Source organism: Anolis sagrei, chromosome 4 (assembly GCF_037176765.1).
Source record: "Anolis sagrei isolate rAnoSag1 chromosome 4, rAnoSag1.mat, whole genome shotgun sequence".
NCBI lineage: Eukaryota > Metazoa > Chordata > Lepidosauria > Squamata > Dactyloidae > Anolis > Anolis sagrei.
In genome coordinates, this window is record NC_090024.1 from 66,381,329 (window position 1) to 66,399,458 (window position 18,130).

The following is an 18,130-nucleotide window of genomic DNA, read 5'->3' on the forward strand; positions in this document are numbered from 1 at the left end:
TAGGTGTGAATTTCACGGATAGACACTCGAAGAAATACGGTTACAGGTAAGCAACCTTTATTTATCAGTGAAGGCTTGAAGAAGGTTGCTATTTCCAACAGTAATGTGGCCACTTTTTGCCGTATTGTGTTTTCTTGTCCAGAGTATAGTTTATGCAATAGGACAAGCAGATGATGTTGCAGTTTCATTTTATTGAGTAGATCCAGAGTTTTTCATGATCTGCAAAATCAGTGACTGTTTATAAATCTATACAGCATAGTCTGATTTTCTTCTGAAATTCTTTTCTGTGCTCTCTTAGTCTATGTGTATTTACAATATGTTCATTTTGGATGATATTATATAGGGTTTCCATGGTAAAAGGCATTCAGAATTGGTTTACCAGTGTTTCTTTCTACACAGTCCTAAGGAGAGTTAATTAAAATGCAACTGCCATTTCCTTTGAGAGATCTTTTGCCAATGTCACTTCAAAATAGTGCTTTTGCCGCATAGGTTTCCCTGACCATGTTAAGATGTCCAGCACATTAAATTGGGCTCTTCAATAAAAGTCTGTGTGACATAGGAGATCCCTAGCAGTAGCAGTGCTGCCATCAGCATAGCATTTGTCTCCTAGGAATGCTATGTCCTACGATCATAAAAAAGCAGAGCCTGGTGGGTCTGGAAGAATTCCAGAAGTAAAAAAGTTGGCTTTCCACATTTGTGGTTTCACTTTTAAACATTTGATTATTTTTCTGCTGCCCTGTACCATTTTTAATAGAGACTGCAAACATCACAAGACTCTAATGGAGGCTGCAAATGTGTGATGAAGCTTGATAATCCCTATAAAAATGGTATATGGCAGCACCAGAGGCAGGGTTGTGGGGAGAGACACAGGGAAAGGTATGAAGAAATCATGCTCCTAGGTGGACAGAGGCAGTGAGCAATTGGACAAGTGGAGAAGAAAGAGCTTCCTAGTTCCTGTCTTCGTTTCTCTGCCTCCATGCTGCTTTATTTCCCTGTGAAGTGAGAAACAGTGAGCAGTCAGGTAGACAAAGAATTGTAACTCTAGATCTGGATGCAGCAGTGGCGTTGGTGCTTCGTGAAAAACAGGCTCTGGTGGAGTGGCACCAGAAGGAATGGGCAGGTAGAAGAAGGCAGAGGATGGTGACAAAGCCCTGCTACTCACTCTGACTGCCTTCTTGGTTTCTGTCCTTCCAGTGTGCCCAGCACCTTCACGTGTGCTTTGGCTGTAGGAGAAAAACGCAGGGGTACTAGTGAGTGGAGAAAGGCAAGGAGAGTGAGTGGCTGACAGAGAAGGAATGGGTAAAAGAAGCCCCATAGAGACCACAGCAGTGGCATTCTAAGGATGACACAAGGAGCAATCTACCACAGATGGGCTATTCAGCCTCCTGCCTGGATTGGTAGATTGCTTCTGTCATTCCACAATGATTCTTCATGATAAAACTAGTCTCACATTTCTCCCTAGCTCATCACTGTCCCTGTATACATTCACAATGTTTCTACTATTCTGCGTGTATGTTACACCTCTAACTCCTGCAAAAATAACCTGTTTATATTTTCATAACAAACCTCTCCTTTTTACATTAGATGATGACCTTGGAGATGAGGAATTCTGTGATGATCAGTTGGAGGCCTATTTTGAACAGCTTGCACTGCCAGAAATAGAAGATACAGAAGAACATGAACTTGGTGATTACATGAAAGCCGTAGAATTGCCTCCAGATCAGGTAATTGAAAATGAAAATGTGAAGTTATTGTCTTGTCAAAGGCATTGTGCAACATAATTCCAGGCTCTGGTGTTATATTCATAAACAAGTGATTCCTAAAAAGGTAGGTATAAAGGAAGAGCATAGTTTTTTCAGTCTTCAGAAAAAATTCTGTTGCACAATTTGCGATTTTGGATCATTTGGAAAATGTCATTTATTTTGGTTATCATTTTACAAAATAAGTGAATACGCTGGATATATTAATTACTGTATTGGCAAAATTCTAGACTATATGTAACTTCAAACTAAAGATCAGGTGGTGGCATTTGCTTTATTTCTCATTATGTAATAGGTAAAGTTTAATTGTTCCTGTCATGTACTGGAAATACATTTTATAGTATTTGTTATGATGTAAATTCTTATAATAGTGACAATACTTTTAAAAACTTATTTACAGATTTGCTTGCAATGCCTAAGTTGCTTTGGATTTTGCTCAAGAGAGAAAAGCAGGATATACATAAGAAGGAAAGCACCAGTTCTTTTTATAATTACACATGAAATGTTTCCTTCTTTGTAGACCAGTTTAGGTGAAATCTGTAGCTGAAATTTCTATCTTTATATCTGCCCAAAGTGCTAATTTATAGCTTGGTATATTAATGAATGATATAGATCATTGATCTGCCATTTGTCATCAGTTAGACTAGTTAGGTTAAGCAGGTCTAAAATAAGAATATAGATATAGCATTTATTAGATAATTGTAGAGATTATATACATTGAAATTTTGGTTTAAAATGATCTCTTACGATTCTTTAGGAACATTTCCAAACACCTACTGTCTGCCAGGCAGCAACAAGAACTGATTCATATGATACTGGTAGTGAACAATTGTATGATATTAAGGAAACCAGGCATTGTGTGAAAGATGAGCAATTTGTGCTAACAGTTTCAGCAGGAGAAGAGGTATATAATTTTTCCCCTACACTTGTGAAATTCAAATGTTACATCATCAGTGTTTTATGGGAGTAAGTCAAGGACCATCTGGTTTCTATATGTAATACATTTTCAGATGTCGTAAATTGATTGTAATGTGAATATAATGCATGTGTTTGCTGATTTCTTTTTAAGCAGGAAGATAGATCCAGTGACTGCTGTAATAAGTGTCCTGTTGGAATAACAGGCAATGTATCTGGCATGTTCATTAGGACAGACAAATCACACATTTGTCAAGATGTAAAAGGTATGTTTATTTTGGTAGTTCGTTGATTATATTTCATACTACTGAGTAAGTGTTGACCTGGTATCAAACAGTTCTTTATTCATAAATTGCAGAAAAAGTTACGTAGCTGTTCCAGTTCTTAAATGCCTGTTTTAAAATAGATATAGTAGACAGAAATAAAGTAAGTTAGTTAAACAGGTTGTCTAGCAAATTAGTAAGTTAAAAACCAAAACTTAAAACTGAAGCATAAAATACAATCGAAATAATATCTTAATATCAGCATATATCACTTACTCAATATAGTCTATTAATTCAGACTTGATTTAAATCAACATAAGATGAGTATCTCTTATCCAGAAATTAGAATTGTTCCAAGATTGTTTCAGAGCTGGCGTAATACAAGTTTGCTTTCTAGGATTCAGTGCACACAAACTTTAAACTATAAAACTATAAAATTATCTTTAGTTTATGTATGTAAGATGTATATCTCCAAGATATTTCATTATGTGTATACAGGCATTACAAAATCTTCTAAAGTTCCAAAATCTGAAACAGTTCTTGTCCTTAGCATTTTGGATAATGGCTATGCAGCCTGTAAAATGCAGCAGACAAGGTTCCTCAGTGAAATAGTTCTTGATAATATTGGGGCCAAGCATTTAATGTTTTCAATAAATACATTATCTAGAAATATAATTGTTTTAAAGTAAATTTGAAACTCCCTCAAATGTATTTAGAGAGAGAGAGCGAGAGAGAGAGAGATTATGTGAATAAGAGGTCATCTGTCGGGAGTGCTTTGAATGTGATTTTCCTGCTTCTTGACAGTGGGCTGGACTGGATGGCCCACGAAGTCTCTTCCAACTCTGTGATTCTATGAGAGGAACTTGTGTTCTAGAACAGGCAGCAGAAATGAATGCAAGTGGGGGAACCTTCAGGGTATATGAAGAAGAGATATTTGAGGGCAGATTGTCAACTGAGTCCTGGTAGTGAAGATAAATTTCTGATCTGAGAATGGAGTACAAGATACTTTTATTTTTTGATTCTTATATCCCCCTCTCAAGTGACTATTTTGTATCTGGCTTTAGTAGACGTTCCTTGGCAATTGAATGCCTGATGCTTGCTTGGTGTCTTTCCTATTTTTGAAGTGTCTTTGGAATTTTTATAGTGATGCTTCCTGAAGTTCTAATGACACATGTGGACATAATAATCTATCATTCAGTTTTGAATTAGCATTTGGGAAAGCAGTTGTACGACAGGAAATGCCATGCGATGCCTACATTTTGAATTTTAAATGAAGTGATATTTATCTTGTGGAAATTTAGAAGTAATGTAAAAGAAAAAAAAATTACATTATTGCAGACCATTTGGACGAATATGGAGAGGATGAAATACCTATTAAAACTAATCACATGATAAATACCAAAAATGCAAACAGGGATTATACTGAGAGTCAGCCTCCATGTATCACTGCTGAAAACACTTGTAATAAGGTAATGACTCTTTGTTCTGTTGTTTGAGCATCTGTTGACAATTCCTAATTTCAGTTTTGAAAGAAAATCTGATCAGATAGATAGATAGATAGATAGATAGATATTGTCCTTTGAAATGTCCTTCAAATGCTGTTTTTCTCATTGAACGCCAGATCTGTCAACGGCAAAACAACTGTCATCCAGGATTTAATCTTGGATGAGCGGGCAGATCTGGCGTGCATCACGGAGACCTGGCTGGACGAAGCTGGAGGTGTAAATCTGACCCAGCTTTGTCCACCCGGGTTCTCTGTGCAGCATCAACCGAGATCCGGAGGGCGGGGAGGCGGGGTTGCAGTTGTCTATAGAGATTCTATTCCTCTGACCAGGACCCCCATCCCGCAGTCAACAAATTTTGAATGCGTCCACCTGAGGGTGGGTGACCGGGACAGATTAGGGATTCTGTTAGTGTACCGTCCACCTCGCTGCACTACAGTCTCCCTACCTGAGCTAGCGGGGGTAGTCTCGGACCTGGCATTGGAGTCCCAGCGGCTGCTTGTGCTGGGGGACTGCAATGTCCATGCTGAGGCTGCCCTAACGGGAGCGGCTCAGGACTTCATGTCTACCATGGCGACCATGGGTCTGTCCCAACAAGTATCTGGCCCCACCCACAGTGCTGGACATACATTGGACTTGGTTTTCTGTCAGGGATGGGAGGAAGGTGGCGGTGTCGAGGAGTTATCCATCTCTCCGTTGCCATGGACCGACCACTTCCTGGTCAGCTTTAGACTTACTGCGCCCCCTAACCTCCGCAGAGGTGGAGGACCTATTAAATTGGTCCGCCCCAGGAGGCTTATGGATCCGGAAGGATTCCTGACGGCTCTTGGGGATTTTCCCGCCACCGCGGTTGGTGATCCTGTTGATACCCTGGTCGCTCTCTGGAATGGGGAGATGACCAGGGCAATAGACACGATCGCTCCAGAACGTCCCCTCTCAAGTAGCCGATCTAAACCGGCCCCTTGGTTTACTGAGGAGCTGGCGGTGTTGAAGCGAAAGAAGAGGGAACTAGAGAGCGTGTGGCGTTCGGATCCGAGCGAGTCAAACCGAACACGGTTTGTGGCCTTTTTAAGGTCATATGCCGCGGCAATAAGAGCCGCTAAGAAAACTTTCTTCGCGGCCACTATTGCGTCTGCAAAGAACCGTCCGGCTGAACTGTTCCGAGTTGTCAGAGGCCTTTTGAAACCCACCACTCAGGATGGGTGCCCTGATGACTCGGCTGCTCGCTGTGAAGCTTTTGCTCGGTTCTTCGCAGACAAAGTCGCTTTGATCCGCTCTGGACTGGACGCCGCATTAACGGCAGTCTCTGAGGATGTAACACGAGCATCTGCTTGTCCGATTTTGATGGATTCATTTCAATTGGTTCAAACTGAGGATGTGGACAAGGTGCTTGGAGGAATGAGAGCTACCACATGCATCCTAGACCCCTGCCCATCCTGGCTTCTAAAGGAGGCCAGAGGGGGATTGGCCGAGTGGGTTAAGGTGGTGGTTAATGCCTCCCTTCGGGAAGGCATTTTTCCAGCCAGCTTAAAGCAAGCTGTGATAAAACCGCTGTTGAAGAAGCCATCACTGGACCCCACTCAATTGGTAAACTATCGGCCTGTTTCCAATCTTCCCTTTTTGGGCAAAGTCATGGAACGTGTGGTGGCCTCACAACTCCAGGCATTCTTGGTAGACACGGATTATCTAGATCCGGCACAGTCTGGCTTTAGGCCGGGACATGGTACCGAGACAGCCTTGGTCGCCTTAGTGGATGATCTCCGTCGGGAGCTCGACAGGGGGAGTGTGTCCCTGTTGGTGCTACTCGACCTCTCAGCGGCCTTCGATACCGTCGACCACGGTATCCTTCTGGGACGCCTCGCGGGAATGGGTCTCGGAGGTACTGCTCTGCAGTGGCTCCGGTCATTCCTCGAGGGTCGGTCTCAGAAGGTGTCACTGGGGGACTCCTGCTCTACCCCACAACCTTTGTCTTGTGGGGTTCCTCAGGGTTCAATACTGTCCCCCATGTTGTTTAACATCTACATGAAGCCGCTGGGTGAGATCATCCGGAGTTTCGGGGTGCGGTGTCATCTGTACGCAGATGATATCCAACTCTGTCACTCCTTTCCACCTGCTACTAAGGAGGCTGTCGAAGTCCTGAACCGGTGCTTAGCCGCTGTGACGGTCTGGATGGGGGCGAACAAATTGAAATTGAATCCAGACAAGACAGAGGTGCTCCTGGTCAGTCGCAAGGCCGAACAGGGTATAGGGTTACAGCCTGTGTTAGACGGGGTCGCACTCCCCCTGAAGACACAGGTTCGCAGTTTGGGTGTGATCCTGGACTCATCGCTGAGCCTGGAGCCCCAGGTTTCGGCGGTGACCAGGGGAGCATTCGCACAGTTAAGACTCGTGCGCCAACTGCGACCGTACCTTGGGAAGTCTGACTTGGCCACGGTAGTCCACGCTCTGGTTACATCCCGTCTTGATTACTGCAACGCTCTCTACGTGGGGTTGCCTTTGAAGACGGCCCGGAAGCTCCAACTAGTCCAACGGGCGGCAGCCATGGTATTAACAGGGGCTGGGCGCAGGGAGCACACAACTCCTCTGCTGTACCAGCTTCACTGGCTACCGATTAGCTACCGAGCCCAATTCAAAGTGCTGGTTTTGACCTTTAAAGCCCTAAACGGTTCTGGCCCTACATACCTATCCGAACGTATCTCGGCCTATCAGCCCACCAGGACCCTTAGATCTTCAGGAGAAGCCCTTCTCTCTATCCCACCTGCTTCACAGGTGCGGCTCGTGGGAACGAGAGATAGGGCCTTTTCTGTGGTGGCCCCCCGGCTTTGGAATGCCCTCCCTACTGAATTAAGGTCAGCCACTTCGCTAATGGCATTTAGGAAAAAACTAAAAACCTGGATGTTTGAGCAAGTCTTCAATTGACCTTCGTCGTGATGTTTTATCTGACCATGGATTAGCAATCAAGACAACGAATTGGATGACGATTTTAACTATGAGATGTCCCGATCTGTATTGGTGGCCCAATGCTGCGTATGTTTTTTGTATGTATTCTTAATTTTAATTTTATATGCTTAAGTGAATTGTATATTTTAACATTGTATATTTTAACATGTTGTAAACCGCAATGAGTCGCCGCATAGGCTGAGATATTAGCGGTATACAAGCATACCAAATAAAATAAATAAATAAATAAATTTATAGTTATTTCATTTTAGGCCTTGAATCTGTTCACATAATGTTTGTCCTATTGTCATTTCCCTAAACTGAATACTTATTAAGGCATTCCTGTTTCTAATCAAGTAAGCTTGAAGCAAAGTATTTACAGATTGATGGGGAGATGGAAAATAGTATGCATAGTATTAATAGTAGTATTTATTTATTTAAACTTTGCTTTTTTCTACACTTGAAACTCAAGAAGAAGAAGAAGAAGTTTATTTTTCTACCCCGCCTCCATCTCCCCGAAGGGACTCAGGGCAGCTTACATGGGGCCACCAAAGGTGGCTTGACAAACCTAGACAAAATCTGAACTAGTATCATGAGATACTTTTTTTTTCTTTTGACTGGCTATCAATTGCACGTATCAAGAATGTTGTCAATGCTGAGAAATAGATTAATAAAGTATAGTATATAGAAGCAAGCATTTTGACGTGTATATTAAAGCTACTGTTTTGTTTTTTGTATAAGGATGCCACAGACGTAACCAATCCTGAACTAAAACTAGATTCAGTATATTTTCAATGTGTTGAAAATACGATTACTTCAGAGATCTGGAACAAAGAACAGCAAACTCCCTTTTCTCCTCTCTGTCAAGAAGCTAGTGAAAGTTATGTTCCTCTGGCTGAGGTATACTTGTCACCAAGTGCATATACAGGAACTGAGCACGATGAGTGCACTTCAGAAGGTTAGTTCAATGCTCGCTCTTGTGTCTTGAGGCTTTTAAATTCAGTTCGGAAATTGCTCAGTTGGTAGATGGCTGCTTTGTCTTACGGACCATAACGTTGGTTAATTTATTAAAAGATACGTTTGAATGTTTGTATTTGTTCAGTTGTTTTTCCAGCCTGACTCATTGCTCAAAACATCTTATTGTATAATTGCTTCTCAGCCTTTTGACTTAAGATCAAGTGTTGTTATTGTATTTGCTTACAATAAATGAGAGTTTTGTGTTTTCTTCATATTTCTAACCCTACAACTAAGAAAACATAATAAGATTTTTTGGGAAGGATACATATTGATAGTACTATGTATTATACTGAAGTCTATGTGAACAATTGTTTAACTATGGAATCTTAAGGAAACTCTTAATGCATTTTTCAGATGATCCACCACATGATGTGGTATATCAGGATGAAGAGGGAAGATGGGTGACAGATCTTGCGTACTACACCTCATTTGATAAAGAACAAACAGTAAATGTTCCAAACGTTAGTGGAGACTTCGTAGCTGGGTGTAAGTTTGATAATGTGCTTAAATCTTTATCTCATTAGTATTTCGTTCCTTGGTACTTCATTCAAATTAATTTACGGACTTGAAAGGAAACCACTTTGGATTTATAAAATGTAAGAGATCCAACTAATTGCTTGTATTGTATTTCCAAGTAGATGTCTCAAAAGTGCTACGATATTCCTTGTAATCAAAGGTATATAAGTTGTATGGTAGTGTGTCTCTTGGAATGTTTCTGTTTCTTAAAAAAATGTGTTAGAAACCGATCACGTGAATGCTTCACATATTTTGTAAGTAATGTAATGCAGATAACAGGCTGACAGTGAAACAAAAATACTGTTTGGTCATTATTAAATACTTCTGTGTAAGACAAGGGCAAACTACTAATATATCTTAAAATACCTTTCAGAGATACAAAATGGGTTACCTCATCTTGAGTGCAGACTTTTCCTAGCTTTCAAATTTTGCACAGGATTTGTTAATTAGGGAAGCAGTAATACAAACGGGTTTCAGATGCCAGAAACGGTTTGTTCAAAAAGCTGCCACTTAGAAAACTGGGCTGATTTCTTCTGATGTTCCCTTACAATTGCAAAATCAAATTTTAAATTAACATTCCGTGTTTCTTCAATTCAAAGACACACTTTCCTATATAAACAACTCTAAAAATGGAGTGTGTCTTAGAATTGCAGGTGTATCTTATGTAGTTTTCTTGCTGGTGGTGCTGAAATTAATCATTAGCATTTTACAATTACGTGTCGTTTCAAGAAACAGATTTATTTATTGTGTCAGAAGCAAATTGAGCATAAGTTAAAATGTATTTAAAACACAAGTAAAGTTTAAAATGTGACATTATGCTAAATGTTCTTTGACCAGTAGCTGGTCAGTTGGAGTGCCCCTGGTGTTGCTTTGAGAAGGTCTTCCATTGTGCATGTGGCGGGATTCAGGTTGCATTGTAGTAAGTGGTTTGTGGTTTGCTGTCCTCCACACTTGCATGTCATGGACTCCACTTTGTAGCCCCATTTCTTAAGGTTGGCTCTGCATCTTGTGGTGCTAGAGCGCAGTCTGTTCAGTGCCTTCCAAGTCGCCCAATCTTCTGTGTGCCCAGGAGGGAATCTCTCATTTAGTATCAGCCACGTATTGAGATTCTGGATTTTAGCCTGCTACTTTTGGACTCTTGCTTATTGAGATGTTCCTGTGAGTATCTCTGTAGATCTTAGAAAGCTATTTCTTAATTTAAGGCATTGGCGTGCTGGCTGATATCCGAACAGGGGAGATGAGTCGGAGATGTCACTGCTTTAGTCCTTTCATTACAGGCTGCTACTTCCCGAAGGATGTCAGGTGGTGCAATACTAGCTAAACCGTGTAATTTCTCCAGTGGTATGGGGTGTAGGCATCCTGTGATAATGCGGCATGACTCATTAAGAGCCACATCCACTGTTGTAATATGGTGAGATGTATTCCACACTGGGCATGCGTATTCAGCAGCAGAGTAGCAAAGCGCCAGGGCAGATGTCTTCACAGATCAAACAGATTAAAACCTAAAGTACACTGTATGTCCCCAGTACTATATTTCAATTTCTCCAACTCACTCATCAACTGTGTTAGTAGAATTTGACATATGGTGAAAAAGTTACTGTATCTTTTTTTTCTTGGAAAGCTGAAGCAGTTGCTATGATTGCCCAAGATCAAGAAGACTTTGAGAAGGAGCACAGGTTTATGCAGGTAGCTAATGTTCTGAAGAAACAATTCTGGAATGCATTTTTTGTGCTAGCATTAATTTTTGACATTTCTGTACTTGTTGCAATTTCAGGAAGAAAAAATGGATCCACAAAATACCTCTGTATTTGGGGATTCATCATGGAGATCATTTCATAATTTCAATCCCTCAAGGGCTTCAGAAATTAATCTTACCAAAAATGCCAGTTATTTTCGGATCTCTCTTGGAGAGTTTTTTGGTCAGAGATCTGAAGCTCTTGGTTGCCTTGGAGGAGGGGGTGATGTGAAACGGGTATGTAGCTGATTTCAATTTCTTTCTCTTTTTTTACTGGTTGTTGGAGGTCTGCTTTTGAGAAGTTTGCCATCTCTTTGAACCACTAGAGGTGTATTCGCAGATCGTAGAATAAGAGTAAATGAACATAGCTAGGTGAGAGCACACAAGTTTTGATTTAGCTAGGCCTAGGAGTCCTAAAACAAACCTACACAACCTAGCCATCCAGTTGGGACTCCAACTCCCAGAAGCCCTAGCCAGCTTGTACAGTGGTCTGCACTTCTGGGAGCTGAAGCCCAAAACACCTAGAAGGCTGCAGAATGTGTAGGCCTTCTCTAAAAGCACCAGGTCTCATCTATTATTGGAAGCTAAGCTGGGCCATCCCAGTTTAATTTTGGATAGGAGACTGGCAATGAATTCCAGGTGTTGTGGATGATATTCCAGAGAAAGGAAACAGCATGATAATCTTTTAAGAGTTCCTTGCTTTATGAAATTCATGGAGTTACTATAAATCACTTGTTGACTTAAAGGTGCATACACAAAGGAGAGGTAACACCTAAGATCCATTACAGAATGCCAACACTGGTCATTTTCCTTGTTCTTTTATTTATTTTACTCAATAAGTGATACCAAATGCTTTTGAAATTTATAAAAATGTCACGTTTCCTCATACAGCCCTCTTTTGGTTATGATATTACATCTCCAGAGAAGAGGCAGCCTGTACCTTTGTTGAATCAATCTATTATATCGAGCGTAAATATTGATGAACAGACTTTGCAGATATCGGATAGTCTTCAAGGTAATGTCTGTCAAAGTTAGTAGCACATATCCTAATCAAAAGTGGCTGTGTGTTTGTGTGTTGGGTCAAGTTTGATATCTGAAACGTCTTCAATGATCTGTGTGGAAATCTGCAGAACAGTATTTATTTTCATGGGAATTCAGAACGTCATTTATCCATGAAAACGTATAGATTGAGAATCTTGTAAAGCTGGTGCAGATATAAAGTCCTGTCCTCCTCAGCTTTCCTCCCCATCTTCCCTTCTTTCCTTACTACAGGAATGATTGGAGAGGGGCCTCCATCCTAACTTGATTGATATGTATGTTCTTCAGTTACTGAGAAATTCTTACTTCTGAATTCTTGATAATCGGTTTTTGTAATTAATTGTTTCATCACTATTCCCCAGCTTTGTGCTTGGCAATGTCCTGTGGAACTGCACACTCACATGGAAAATATACATTCCTGATGATCCCTTTGAAATGTGAACTATTTCTCTAATCAGCCTGTTTTCTAAGATGCCATTGATTGTAAGATGCACACTAATTTCAGAACCATTTATTATTTATTTATTTAGTATATTTATATACCGCCTTTCTCATCCTTGGGGGAACTCAAGGCAGTTTACATCATATTAATAGCATAAGTCCAATGTCAGCATACATATAATAAGATAAAATAACTAAACACAGACATATAACTATAAATTAAAATAATTTAAACCATTAAACATAGGCATATACAACATGTAAGCACTAAGACAAATAATTAAAAGCATCCTGATATAAATATTAAAATCATATGATCCAAAAATCGTCCACCATGAACAGAAAAAAGCTTTATTTGTATATAAGAAAACATCTATGAGTCTAGACTTGCCTCATTTTTAGAGATTGGGGGAATGCATCTTAGAATAGAAGAAATTGAGTATTTTTTCTTTCAATCTGAATAAATGTTTGAATAGTAAGTGTTTGTATGTATAGTAGTTACATTCAAAATCGCTACAATTAAATTTGATACCATTATATTGTAATATATGATTCTGTGTTATCTTAATTTGTTGACGGTGTTTAAGACAGAGTTATCTAGTTTGGGTTATGGAGAATTTGTGTTTAATAAAAGCCAGGCTCTCCTTGTTGAAGCTGGTGTATGACAGGAAAGGAAGGACATAGAGTATCATATTTCAAGTTTCAGATCATGGCCACTATATTTGAATTTGAACTAAATATGCATAAAATAAAAAACTCTCTTTCTCTCTCCCTCCCTGATCTTTAGGGGATGTAGGAAATAATTTTAAAGAAGAATCGCATATAGCATCTGCTACATTCAATCTTGGTGAAGTGGGCTCACCAATGGAAGACAATATCAGTGTAAGTAAACAATAAGAAATAGACAGGGATTTGAAAAAAGGTATTGATTAGGTTTATAAAAATACTAAGTATATGCCATTGGATAGTTGTTTTTAGAGAGTCAATTGTAAGTCACAGTGTTTCTCAAATTTTTGATGCTGAGAATGGAGCATTAAATAATGTGTAGTGTGTTAGTTAATTTTTTGCATTCTCAGTTCCACTTCCTCATTGATTTCTGCATCTCAACAGTCCAGAATGTAAATACCCAATGTGTCTTTTTCATAACAGTTGGACAGGTTTTTTTGGTCACCTAGTCTGAATATTTTTGCAATTAATCTTCATACAAGTTTTCACTGCAGGATGTTAACATGTCAGTATTTTATTTTGTCAATTTTAGGAGAAACTTGAAGCAAGTAAAATTCAGCATGGGCACCATAATGGAGAGGCCTCTATCCTAAGTATGAGTACAATTGCATCTGCCATTGCAGATGCTTCTGTTAGTACTGAACCTTCACAGCTAGCTGCTTTAATGATGAAACTCTCAAGTAAAAATCGGAAAGAAGCTAATATTCCAGAAGGTACCAAGCTCAAAGATTTTTCTGCCATTAGGAAACTATTATCCACCAGTGCAGCAAATAGCAAGCCTGAAAATATGATTGAACATGAAGAAATTTCCTCAGATGAGCATAAATCGGGCAGACAAGAACGTGAAACTGCGAGTTCTGGAGAGCCATCCAAAAATAATTTCTGTATTCAGTCTGGAAAAGAGAGGCAGCATCTGGAGAAAATAAAGGAGGAAAGCTCTATCAAAGATTTACATTGTGATGCTAGTTCTTCTGAGTGGAAAGAAGAAATGAAAAATACAGAAAAAGCGTCTAATATTGGTGAATGTTTTCAGACTGAGAAAGTATCTTCTGTAACATTCTTGAAAGAAAGCTTATCTAAAAGTATTGAGACACCTTCGGAAGACTATGTAACAAAACTTCCCGGTGAGCTTTAATCTTAAATGTTTTCAATGTGTAGTAGTTCCCAAATTATAAACACACTTTCTCCCAGAGCTTGGCTCTTAATTACAAAACAAGTACAGAAAAAGTTAAGCTTCTTGTCTTACTTCATTAGTAACATCTACATAGTGTGGTATTCACTGGCTGAAGGAATTTGAGCATAAATGTTAAATATTGTATCTCTGATGGATAACCTTAAAGTTCAAAGATTCTTTTTGATCAGAGAAAGGGTTTCTTTGTATGAAGGTTCTTTCTTTGGCCTATGCTTGCTGTTTTGTGGAAGGTTGGTGGTTGTAGCTGTAAAAATACATTATAGGGTAACTTTTTCCTATATATGAAAACTAACATCTGATATTTTAGGAATGTTTGCTTTAGTTTCTGTTGCTATTGTGAGCCCAGTATAAGCTTCAGTAATATTCCCTGGGCTGTTTTACTCCTGAGATGGATAGTCAGAGTCCTCAGAGTCTCATGTAACTGGAAAAAAGCTTTGTTTTTAAATCCAATATATTTGGTTTTCAAATTTTCAGGTGACACTGTTGTAGTTAAACAGAAGCTCGCAACTCCTGTCACCGATGCGGAGGCGTCAGAAAATGAACAGTACAGTTTCAGGCCTTCAACCTCTCCTCTTATTCATTCATCTCCAAGTGATACTTCTTCAACTGCTTCTTCAAGGTAGCAACATGTGAAATTGGGAAAATCACACATAGATGTGGTTGGGAGACATTAATGCAGATAGCACTGGCCAATACACATTTTGGTGCCTCAATGTTAGCCCTGTTTCTGTGTATATTTGACTTGCTGATCCCAAAAATCACACAATTTTTCCCTGTCAGCTCTAGTTTTGGAACTACAGAACATGTGCCACCTACCAGTTGCCATCTGATCAGCCATAGAAAACCATGATAATATTTTAAGAGCTGATACAGTCTAAAAATCAAGACCCCAAGAAAACATTTGTTGTTTTTGTTGTGCTGTGTAATGAGTGGGGAATGTGGCCTAAAGGCTCAACAACCTCCTGGAAAATAACTTGTTCTGACTCCAAAACTCTCACATCTCTCCCTCATTATTACAAAGCTGCCCCAGACTGGCTTGAAAAAAATTATCACTGCTGCTAGAGCTCTCCTAGAGCAGTATTTGTTTTCTGATCTCTACACCTCAAAAAAACTACACCAGAAGTTTCGTGGTACATCTTTGACTAATTTCCAGGGGCTAAAGCGCACTGTAAAGATGCAGGAGTAAAATTAATCCTATACCTACTATAGTTGCTCACCCAATTGTAGATGATTATACATTATGCTGCCAGCTTATTGGACAGCATTGTCTGCTTGTATTGAAAACAACTGTCTGACAGCCAGTGAGAGGTATCTGTCATTCCCCCTTTCTTTTTTATATAACTGGAAATGCCAACAATTGAGCTTTGGATATCATATAGATATCCAAAGCTCAATTGTTGAGATACTGTCCTTCTATTGTATTTGCCCATTTGTGAATTTGACGTTTGCAAATGTTATTTTTGTCCTCTAATTTTATCTGTGCACATATTTTAAAAAGTTAGGGAAGAAAGACGAAGTGGTCGAAGCCTTTGCATAATTTTGAGAGTTTAAATTAGAAAATGAGATACTGCAGTTGTTTACAATTCTTGCACATGAACAGTACTGTAGTTTTCAGTTATGCAACATAGGGGGGAAGTATTGTGGGTTGCATAGTTGTGGTTAAAAATTCTAAGAATTTAAAAACTGCATTGAATCATAATAACTGTATCTAAGAAACTAGAGTTGATGTGATCTGTCCAATAGAACTTTCTGAATCAGCGCCCCAAATAACCCCAGAGACAGACCTAAAAAACAGCACACCAAGAAAAATAATTGTGTTGTTGAATGCTTTCATGACCGGAATCATTGGGTTGCTGTGAGTTTTCTGGGCTGTATGGCCATGTTCCAGAAACATTCTCTCCTGGCTTTTCACCCACATCTATGGCAGGCATCCTCAGAGGTTGTGAGGTCTGTTGGAAACTAGGCAAGTGAAGTTTATATATCTGTGGTGAGTCCAGGGTGGGAGAAGAACTCTTGTCTGCTTGAGGCAGGTGTGAATGTTGCAATGGGCCACCTTGATTAGCATTTAATGTCCTTGCAACTTCAAAGCCAAGCTGGTTGCTGCCCGGGGGAATCCTTTGATGGGAGGTATTAGCTGGCCCTGATTGATTCTTGACTGGAATTCCCATGTTTTGGAGTGTTGCTCTTTATTTACCCTCCTGGTTTTAAGATTTTTTTTAAAAAAATGGGTAGGCAGATTTTGTTCATTTTCCTGGTGATGGATATCTTTTAACAAACATTTGTTCTGGTTCTTAGATCTGATTGTCCTCATGCAGCCCCTAATTTTAAGGAATCATCTTGTAATGATACTACCTTACCTCAGTTGGGGTACACTGATCCCAGCTTCCAACAATTGACTTTTATTTCTGCCACAGAGAATACTCTAAATAATGTAGCATTGTCTACTCCAGAGACAAGTCAAGTAAGTAGATGGTGAAATGTTTTGTCATTTTTATATGTTGTGCTTATATTTAATTCTTGAGGTAATATATATTTAATTCTTGAGGCCTTTCTTTGAGGTAATAGTAAATGCTGTACAAAAACCACTGTAACATGCCTGATTCTATCCTGTGGAATCTGGATTAATTGTAACCCAATTACATTATTTCTGTTCCTAATAGGTATACTGGAATAGTATGGCTAATACTAATAATATTGGCACTGTTCAACATTTCCTGGAAAAGCAGTTATCTAGTAGCATCATGAGAGTTCAGACTAAATAGTGAGAAAGTGAAATTAAATATTGTCAAAGGGATGTTTTTAAATGTAATTTTTAAAGAGTGAGTTTGAATCAAAATTATATTGAGTTGAATATATCATATAGTTTTCTTTTGAGACTAAAGTTTTTAAACATTTATCTCAAAGTGTATGGCCATGACTCCTGATTTTAAGATTAAAATATATTATGAATGCAGCCTGCTGTCCACATTTGTGCTTTTGGTTTTTGTGGATTTCATTACTCCCAAATTACATGTCACCGCTTCTGGAGCTGGCTTACACTATCTTTCACATGGATTTATAAGTACTGATCGGGCTTCCTGGTCTCTCTGCAAGCCTTGTGAGACTGAGACACACTGCAAGAGTCTCGGAACAGGTCAATAAAGCCTCCTTGGTTGTGCAAGAAGACATGGTTGTGGGAGCAAGGAACATGTGCAATGACAATTCGGAATTGATATGGTATACAATTTCTGGATCAAAGGATTTTAATGTTTATACTAGGATGATTTTATGCTTTGTCTGAATGTTTAAATTTTATGTATGTTTTATGTTTAATGGTTTTAATGATTTTAAGTTCATAGCAATATGTGGTAATTAGTTGGGTTTTTTTGTGTACTGTATGTTGGCATTGATTTTTTGCCATTAGTATGTTGTAAACCACCTTGAGTTCGCCCCAAGGGTGAAAAAGTTGGTATATAAATACAGCAAATAAATAAATAAATAATTTTGAAAATGAGATTGGGTAGCACCCCTGCATGCACCTGTTACAGTTATTGCTGTATTGCAGTTTAGCTATCCGTTTCCACACTCCCCACCCCCAGTAGCCCTTGTTCCCTGGAAAGTCATTGAAAGCAATTGTATGAGTGGGAGTGGGGAGTGTTTTTCAACAATCTGATTCATCTGGGACATAACCCAGAAAAACCCCTCAAACATTCAGATACAAAGAGGCAGCTATATGCCCTTTTCAGCAGCTTAATCTTCTATCTCGACTCTTCCCTGAGCTGGGCAGCAGGCTAACATCTCTGGAAGAGATTGTTTTTTGAAGATCTAATCATTCAACAGACACAGATCCATGTTCACATGCACACACAGTCTGATCTGGGCTTCATAACTTTTAAAACTTCAGCTCACTTTGCAAGGAGTACACATGTGCACGTATGGTGCAAAGCAAGTATCTGTAAGTAAGAACCGGCACAACCTGTTTAATGCTTTCAAGTTACAGTTCTGTACTTTTTGTGTGTGTTAAATATTGAGCTTTTACTAGGTGTAGGGTTAAGATACGCAGTTTTTCTAGTTTCTTGGGGGTCCTGCATTCCCAACATCTTAAA

The 18,130-nt window shown here is 39.3% G+C and overlaps 1 protein-coding gene across 1 annotated transcript in view; it reads left to right on the forward strand.

Moving 5' to 3' along the window:
- Nucleotides 1-18,130, forward strand: part of CEP192 (centrosomal protein 192) — a 92,774-nt gene that overhangs the window by 40,675 nt on the left and 33,969 nt on the right. Inside the window, exons 16-28 of the mRNA XM_067467077.1 lie at nt 1,585-1,724; nt 2,518-2,664; nt 2,830-2,941; nt 4,277-4,407; nt 8,122-8,338; nt 8,752-8,883; nt 10,535-10,599; nt 10,688-10,885; nt 11,540-11,663; nt 12,915-13,009; nt 13,386-13,977; nt 14,520-14,664; nt 16,341-16,506. Coding sequence (XP_067323178.1) covers nt 1,585-1,724; nt 2,518-2,664; nt 2,830-2,941; nt 4,277-4,407; nt 8,122-8,338; nt 8,752-8,883; nt 10,535-10,599; nt 10,688-10,885; nt 11,540-11,663; nt 12,915-13,009; nt 13,386-13,977; nt 14,520-14,664; nt 16,341-16,506 — 2,264 coding nt within the window. The remainder of the gene's footprint in view (nt 1-1,584; nt 1,725-2,517; nt 2,665-2,829; nt 2,942-4,276; nt 4,408-8,121; nt 8,339-8,751; nt 8,884-10,534; nt 10,600-10,687; nt 10,886-11,539; nt 11,664-12,914; nt 13,010-13,385; nt 13,978-14,519; nt 14,665-16,340; nt 16,507-18,130) is intronic.